This window comes from Falco biarmicus, chromosome 12 (assembly GCF_023638135.1).
Source record: "Falco biarmicus isolate bFalBia1 chromosome 12, bFalBia1.pri, whole genome shotgun sequence".
Lineage (NCBI taxonomy): Eukaryota > Metazoa > Chordata > Aves > Falconiformes > Falconidae > Falco > Falco biarmicus.
Genome location: NC_079299.1, coordinates 17,959,387 through 17,968,222, shown reverse-complemented (window position 1 = coordinate 17,968,222; position 8,836 = coordinate 17,959,387). Strand labels below are relative to the sequence as shown.

General features: G+C 49.6%; 1 protein-coding gene across 5 annotated transcripts in view; it reads right to left on the bottom strand.

Moving 5' to 3' along the window:
* Nucleotides 1-203: 203 nt before the first annotated feature.
* Nucleotides 204-8,836, bottom strand: part of LOC130157582 (uncharacterized) — a 58,714-nt gene continuing 50,081 nt past the window's right edge. For 3 of the 5 annotated variants that reach the window (XM_056357387.1, XM_056357388.1, XM_056357389.1), the window contains one exon: nt 204-2,662. In XM_056357387.1, coding sequence (XP_056213362.1) covers nt 2,534-2,662 — 129 coding nt within the window. In that variant the 3' untranslated portion in view covers nt 204-2,533. Of the gene's footprint in view, nt 2,663-4,833; nt 4,921-8,836 lie in introns of all 5 variants that reach the window. The other 2 variants (XM_056357386.1, XM_056357385.1) reach the window with 1 other exon arrangement.

Below are 8,836 nucleotides of genomic sequence, written 5' to 3'. Positions count from 1 at the left end.
CTTACATGCAAAGAACCTAGCATTCATTTAGATAAGTTCTTGCTAGCTTGTTTTCAAAGAAATTCTCTTGCAGACAGGGCCTGGGATTTGGGAGTGCTTGGGTCTGGCAGTGCTGTGCCATAGCTGACGCTGCTCCATTCCCCCCTCCACCCCTGCCCACAAACACCAGGAAGATGGCAAACACATGAGACTCACCAGCGGTGTGAATATAGCAGCCGTTACACTTTATTTCACTGTTGGGTTGTTTGCTTGTTTGTTTGGTTTTTTTATTATTTTTCCTTCTGATTGAAAAAGAAAAGACAAGAGAAAAGTTACAAAAGTACTAAAAGGCAACGATATCGGCACGACATCCCTGTTGCCTGCTCCCACCCAGGGGAGGGCAGCCTGCCGCACTTGTGGGCTGGCAGAAACACACCTCTGGGGACAAGCACCTCAGCAGCTCTTGGTGAGCAAAGCCTGGGGGTGCAGGGCCACACAGTGCTGCCACCCCAGCCATCTGCATGGGGAACGTGCCTCTTCAGACAGGTACCAGGCTACAGCTGTCCCTTCTGAGCACAGGGATTTGGTCTAAGGGGCAACACTTCCTGTCCTGCACTGGTCATCTTGATCTGGCAGCAGTTAAAAAGCTGAGGTGTGCCATCAAAACAGGATAAGCAGAGTCTCTACAGGGGCAGAAGGAATCGGCAGAGGAATCTGCCTCTGTGGGACAAAGGGACTTCTTGCAGGGAACCACTATGCTCTGCCAGAAGTACTTCACCAGCAAACACAAGCAACCCCTTGGAGGTGGTGCTGGTGCAGAGGGTGGCCCAGCTGTGCCAGTCTGGAGCCAAAAAGCAGGCAGAGCTGGGGCAGCATCAGGACAGATGTCCCCTCACCACCTTGCCCAGCTGCTCTGCCTGCCTGAGAGGGGCAGTTAGGGAGAGAGAAGGGTAGAGGCGGGGGATTCAGATGTTTGGGCTTTCCCCAAGGGTCTCAGTGAAGGGCCCAGAAAGCAAACTGAATGTTGGCTCACTGTGTGGTCCCCTACTGGCAGCCAGACTGACCACTGGTCTCATCCAAAGAGTAGCATCAAAGACCTCCACACAGGAGCAGATTTAAAAACAAAAAATATTTTATATTACTCACAGTTGCTCCTCTTGATCCAGACAAGAAGTAAACCGCTTGCTCCCCCTTGCACTCAGCCAGATACAGGCTCAAGGTGGGGAATGCCTACACAAAGAGGTTACTTTCTCCACCATGTGCAGCAAGGGAAATGCCTTGTTCCTCTGCCTCACAAGAGAGGTGAGAGCTTGTTGTATTAGCTGTTGCCTTATGGCACAAAACACATACGTGCCTCAAGGCCAGATCCCACTCAAACTCCAGTGGCAGCAAGGCCTAGCATGGTCCTAACTGCCTTAGGACTGTCTACGGAAAAACATCCCACAGCTTCCCCCCAAATCCCTTCCTTTTTCTTCTACCAACAGGTGGCCACGAAACAGAGACCTCCTTCCCACTCCATGCTATATCTGGGAATACCTGTTCCACCGACACAAGAAGAGCCTACCTGAATTTAAAAGCCAGCATACCAGGGGAGTGGAAAGTTGGCTGGAGACTTTAGATATGGTTGAGTTTGGCGATACCGGTTACCTTCAGCATCATGTTAGGGCAGAAGGGTACTGGAACAATGCTATGGAGAAGCGCTATATACCCCAGAACACAGCCTCAGCAGAGTGGAGACCCCAAGAGCACACAGTCACCCTCAAGTTCTTCCCTCTGGTGATGCTGGGAGGACTGATGCTGTGTTTTCTTTGATGGCTGAACACAGACCTTTCATTCTAGAATTCTAATCTAATATCCAATCCACAAGTGGGAGGCTCAAGCCTCCCATCTCAATCCCATTTTAGATGGTGTCACTGAGTTGCCAGCAGCCCAGATGGAACACGCAGCCAGATGTGCCAGCTACCCCCTCCCACCTCCCTCTCCTAGGGTCTTCCACTCAAGAGGACTTGAAGCGAATGCAATTATAAGAGTCTCAGAGAGGGATCTTCTTGCTTTGCAGGGCAGCCCTGTACAGACTCTGTTTCCAGTCCCAAGCTCACTTCTAAGTGGGAGAAGGGTCAGGTCTATAGAAAAGTACTGCAGACCCAGGTACTCTTGGGGAACTGACTGGGCTTGGATTCACACACTGATCACTCATCCCTGCTGCCATGCAGGCCATACTAGCCCCTGGACCCCTCAGGGCTATCTTCAACTACCACCATCCCCATGTTTGACATTGCCTTGGTGGCTGCCCTCACGCTTTGCGGACCTGACTGGTTTGCTTTGCCCTGAAAGACAAAAATCTCTCCCTTTGCCACTATTCAGATACAACAAAGGTATGAAAACGGGCACTGCTGCAAAGCTGTATGCTTCTTGCTGCCAGAAAGGCTGCATTGCAAAGATGTATCATTGTCCCCTTCTTCTCCCACCCATGCCCTTGGGTATCGCTGCCTCCCCTTCTCCCTGCCAGGCAGGTGGTTGGTTGATAGTTCCTGAGGTTTTTGGAGAAACTCCTTCAGTAGGCACATGACGGTTCTTCCACTGGAGCTATTGGGCTCAGCGGCTTCAAGGTGCTGAGGGAACGGAAGGCAAAGGTGGATGGATCATACACAAAGTGGGGTGGTGGGCGGCCTCCGTTGATGCTCTGTGAGGGAATGAAAAGAGGGACAAAGTCAGCGCTCAGACAAGCTGCAAACAGTGAAGTTCTTGCCTCAAGTGCTTTGTCACATCCCTCTCTGGTACAATCACACCTCCTTGAATGGAGGGTCATGCTTGGACTTGCAGCAAATAGCACTAATATACGTAATGAAGCACTTTGCTCATGTCCTTGCTCCTACCACTCAAAAAAAAGCTTGTGTACCCCCTATCCCTAGGACTGAGGTCCCTGGGATCCACATGACCAGGACCCAAGTGAAAAAGGGTATCCATGATGCACTTAAGAGTCCCAGGATCAGAACAGCATCACTGCCAGAAAGTACCACATGGAAAAGCTAAATTCAGATTCACTTGGCCTTGAAGGAGGATCTACTACACTTCTAGAGCAAGGAGATAAACCAAGTCATCTCTGAAGACTCATTCTTCAGTCTAATTTTTCACCAGTGCTCCAGTAAGGATTTACAAATCACCCTTTCTTAATCTATAAAGTCCCAGACAGACTGAAACTCTCCAGAGTTTTGGCTCCAGACTCCACAGTTCAATGAGGAACGGCTGTGAAATGCTTGGAGGAAAAGATCCCACCTGGAAGTCTTACAGCCTTGGTTTGTACCATGGCCACCAAAGACCACTCTCTCCCCTTTTGCTCCTGGGGTTCAGAGCACGGTCAGCGCAGATAGAGAATAAGGAGGGCAGAAATACCCGTGCACTCCCTGCACTGTGTGACATGACAGAAATGCTTGCTCCCCCCTAGGCTATGCTGGGACTGGTGGATCCCAGAGGGATCATGGTGCCAAAGAAGTGATACCACTGTTAAATAGGAAGTGCTTTCCTTTTACTTCTTGGGAACTTTGTTTCTTTCCTTATGCATGAAGAAACACCAGTGGGGCAGCTGCTTCACAGACACTCTGGCCAGGAGAAGAGGTCTCACTGTGCTATGGGTCTGCAGAGTGTTTAATCATGATCCTGCAGAGCTCATTCCCCACGGATACTTGTGAGCCACTGAGTGTCACAAGCTGGGGAGTTCAGCAGCTCAGAAACTCATGCAAATGCCCCTCACCCTCATCTCATTTCCATGACTGCTGGGAAGGGCTTTACCATTGTTTTCATGGAGGTCAGAAAAAAATCCAGTGAGAGTGGATCTGGCCTTGGCTCTGGTATTATGTGACTCCTTGCTGCCTCTTCTAGGCCTTTCCTAGCCTAGAAAACCGTGGTTTCCCTTGCTCAGCCTGCACTAATGGACTGTTCCTCAAAGAATTAGGCTTTTTTAGAAATAATTACCAACTTTACCACCTCCTTTAAGATAGAGGTTCATTTTGGCACTTCAAAATCAGTTCTTTCGGACAGCTGCAACCACATAACAGCACAACAAAGTGATGTTTTGATACCACCTGCTTCTATCCTGGCTGGGTTTTAACTTGTCATCACAAGACAAGCACGCACAACTTTTCCCAGAAAGCTGCGTAAATGGTCAGGTTTACCCAAACAGTCATATCAAATTAGAGTGTGCCGCAGAAGAGTCTGAGCCAGGTCCTGGGTGCTGCAGTCACTGCAGCAGGATCTGAAAGTATCTGCCTCCAGGATCTTGGTCACTGCTTGACCCCATGAGGCAAGCCTTCGTATCAGAAAGGGCCTCTTTAAAAGCCAATGCGGGCAGCATGTTCCTGCCTAGTTGGTATGTCCTCTGCAAATTAAGATGGGCACTTGAGAATAGAAAAAGCCAACATGGTGCTTGGCATTAGCTGTGCCTGGAGTTTCAGCCAGCAAATCATGCCCTGCTACATCCCCCTGACACCTTGGCCAGCAGCATAAGAAACAAGAGAGGCAGATTTAAGGGCCTTTACTCAATAGCCACCTGCTGTGGGGTTATATATGATGTGTGCTCTGGCAAGCCTCAGAGCTGGAGGGTAACATAGCAACCCGTATTGAAAGCTAAGGGGCAGAATAAATCAGCACATTTGTCCTTCTCCAGAAGAGAGAAGGTCCCCTGCCAGTGCCAGGAGGGAATGGGCACAAAGAACCTGGCAGTCCCCTCCACTTTGAAATGCCAGACAGGATTAGGGAAAGCAGCTGAATCTGTTCATTTCTGGCGGCCGGCAGATGAAGAAGAGGCTGGGAAAAGACGGGTCCAGAGAACAGACAAAAGTCATCCACGAAACTCACCAGGTTTCGAGTGGGAAGGTGTGCTAGGGTTTCTCTCTGGGCCCTCTTCTGGGACCAATGTATGGGATAGAGAGCCTTTCCAGGGCACTGCAAGGGAGGTGGGCACAGAACAAGGGTTGAGGAGAAGGACAGGGACTTAAAGAGATGCAGGAGGATGCAGAGATTCACAGGTGGTCAGGCAGCTGCAAGTAAAGCTCAAACTACACCTAAATCTGCCTCTTCATCATGGTACCTCTCCAGCAGCCCTAAGATGATGGCTGGCTTTCAACAGCACAGCTACCACAACAGCAGGTGAGGGCAGGGTGAGAAGGGCCCTGTGTCCCACCGCAGGTTGTAAGAGGAGAGGCAGGAATGCGACTGCCCTCATTCACGGCAACACCCTGACTGTTCTGCAGTTATTTATAACCCTGAGCAGTAACAGGACTGTCTTGCACCTACCCCATGACTGACATTGCAGCACCTCTGCTAGGGACCCTGCTGGAGGGAAGAGCGAGCACTGGCACCAAATCACTCCACTCTCTTCTTGGAGAAGAGCGTGTTTTCTTTGGAGCTTGTATCCTGCTCTAGAGATGACAAGGCCTGATTGGCTTAGTCCGTGACACCATTTGGGATCACGGTATGTGGTGGTCTGGCTCTGATGAGCAGCACAAGGCAAAGCTCTGTAGATGTATTCCCAGAAAGAAAATGGATAGGGCCAGCTGCCAGAGAGGGGAACACATCCCTCCCACCCCGTCGCTTGGGCCAGCTGCCTCCCTGCAGTCTGGGCAAGTGTCCTAGCCAGCCCGCCCCTCCCCCCTTGGGTGCCCAGCGCCAGCCTGTGATGCCTGGGACATCACTTTGACTACAGAAGGCTGTTAAGAGTTGCTGCTGCTGCAGCAGACCCCAGGGAGCTTGCCATAAAACTGCCTACGGCCCCTGCTGAGCAACCCCAGGCCAGCTCCTGCAGAAGCTCTTTAGAGTGCAAACAGTTCACGTTTGACATTGAAGCCTGGTGCGTTCACTCTAATGGCATTTGGGCAGCCGGGTAACTCACACAAAATGGAGCCTAATATGGGTCCTGCACTAATGGCAATCATTAACCAGAGCCCTCAACTTGTTAAGCAATGTATTTACGCAGCTGGAGAACAGCCTGAGATACAAGCACTCAGCTACTGGCAGGAGGGCACACATGCTTAGATGCATGCTCCATCACATACAGCCATGCTCACCTGGTCTCACATGCCTCAGGTTCTCCCCAGCAGACATGCACTTCCCTGGTCACTTGTCCACATCCTTCCGTGCACACACAGACCTCCTCCTAACTTGGAAATCACAAGGAGAGCCGTCCCTGCTTGTCTGCTCACCTCGTAACTCAAGCCATGCAGGACTTGAACTCCACCAGCATGCAGGGGACAGTCCGAGGGAGCACAGCTCGTCACTTGCTCACAAAACTGCCCGGAGCAGAAGGTAGTTTCAGTATCTAGATACCCATGCTGCCTCATCACGTGCCTCATTTGAGTTAAACGAGCTCCTAAGCGAGCTAGCTTGTGTTACACATGCTTCAAGCAACTATGCGCAGACAGCCTCAGTCACACACACTAGTCAGCATGCACCTGGACTCACACTCCTTTCCTTATGTACACACACCTACAAATATACTCTTGCAAACCCATACTGTAAGCACCAACTGCATTATCACCATTAAATACAGGTGGTAAATAGGCAACCAGGCTTGAAACATACCTGAAGCACATTAACAAAGCAGCACACCTAAAGATGTTACAGATAACGACTGGATGCAGGTGCCTCAAAGAAGAGCAGTGAGATTAGACACCACAGAAGAAATGCAGAATTTCAACCATGTTAGTAGCCCTCAGAAAACAGAGAAAAGGGCAACTGCTCCATAAATCCACCTGTAACACAATTGTACATTTCAGCAAGGAAAAAGTGCCCAAGAAAAACATAAGCAGGTAAAGGATAAATCTACTAATACAAACCCACACGCCTCCTAGAAACCCATCCTTTACCCCTGCGAAGTCTGGGAAAGTATCCCAAATGCAGATTGTGAAATAACAGTTTTGGACTCGTGATTCCAGAGAAGCGTGGTTCTCTTCTTTGGACAAAGCTAAAGTGAGCACAGCTCCAAGCATGCTTTCAGCTGTTGGAACGACAATCCCCACAGGAGGGGGGAAATGAAGTTACCTAACACAACAACATCTTAGAAGGGAGTGGTGTGCTAGGGGTGATACAGAACTAAGCCCTGCTTAATACTCTTTGGTTCTCTTTCATAAGAGCTCTAGTATCCTGGCGGGATTCAAGATCAGATCAGTTTGTGCACTCTGCCAACCCATCCCCTACTCAGGGCCAATCCAGCACAGGAGTACCTTCTTTCCTACCCTTGGGCCCCGCCGGTTGGGAACCACTGCTGAGCTCCATTTAAAGGACGCTGCCTTCGAGTGGTGGATGCCTCTCAGCAGTGGGTGACTGATCCCTTTGCAGTCTGTAGACTCACTTGTTAAAAGTCCTTTGGGATGAAAGGCACCATGTAATTGCAAGTTGTAAAGGCGCATCCGATTCCCACCACCAGCCTGTGTGGAAAGGAATAAATCCCCAGAAGAGCCTTGGCAAAGACAGATGCCTGCCTGCGATACTGCCTGTTTGTGAGACAGTCGCCTTGCCCAGGAGTCGACGGAGCCAAAGGTAGTACCAATATTCAGGCAGGGCACAGAAAGAATAAAGGCTGTCGGGCTCCACAGTGAAGCATTTACAGGTAAGCTGCTTTTAATTCCACTTTATCCTCCTTCCTCTCACCCCTGCCAAGCGGTTAGAAAAGAAACTGGTGACACTTCAGTGTGTGAAACCATCAGCTGTGAACAAGGGAAGGGGACCCTCGTGTGCTCCTAGCTACAACTGTAATTCCAGACACAGCCCTGACCAAGCCACTTCCCATCCCCTGTGCCTCAGTTTCTCCTGTGCATAATACATACACCACAGTCAGGCAGCCAAGATGAACTAATTAACATCTAGGTGTTGCGACCTTCTGATGAGAGGTAATTTCCTTTCAATTATAGTCTTCCTTCAGGCACTTTTCAAGAAATAGTCGCTGACAAGCAGGACTAGTTCCTCAAGTGGAACAACAACTCATATTTAACTGCTTCTTCATTAACTCCAATAGGGCCTCTGACAATTTACTCCAGTCACAGACCTGGAGCAGCGCAAAGAATTACTTTTCAAAGGCAAATCTCTTCCCTCCTGAAGGTCTCTCCTCCACCCCTAGGTTCATACGCAGTTTAATTTCAGGGGGATAGCTAAGAGATAGGCCATGACAGAACTTCATTTTAAGACTACTCTTCTCCCTTCTCTTCCACAAACAGGAAAGGTCAGCTCCAAACACTCTTTTGACAAGGAAAACAGAACTTTGCAGTTAGCACCATCTTCCTGTGTTGTCCACTACCCTCCCCTACAAGACTGGAAGGCCTGTCTTCCTCCACCAACACACAGCTGCCTAATACCTACTTCATTCTATGCAACCACATTGCAAAGAGCAGTTCAAGAGTTTACAAACACATCACTATTCCTCTTAGAAAGGAAAAAACCAGTATCTATCAAACATTTTCAAACGTATGTGCAGACTTGTCATATGGCAACTACCAGACTTAGAGAGGTGCCACTAGACAGACAACACTCAACTTTTTTGGAAGGTACTTCAAAAAGCCTAGCAGATGCTTGCTGGTCACTTGCCCAAAAGCAGAAATTGGCCAGTTTCAGCTATGGGTCCTTGCTGGCAAGAGTGTGATAAGCCTTTCTTCTCCTCCCTCTTACATGACTTTGAAATGTGTCTCTTAGAAAGCTGACTGCAAGCTTTGATTTTGCCTGCCTGACAATCTGAAGGAAGGAGGTGGCACGATGAAAAGGGACAGATGGGTCATTCAGAGGGGCAGGCTGTCAGTGCTCCCTGGCCAACTTGGGGAACTCACCACTCCAGGGTCCCAGTGAAGATCACGCTCTGAAGGCCACACAAATC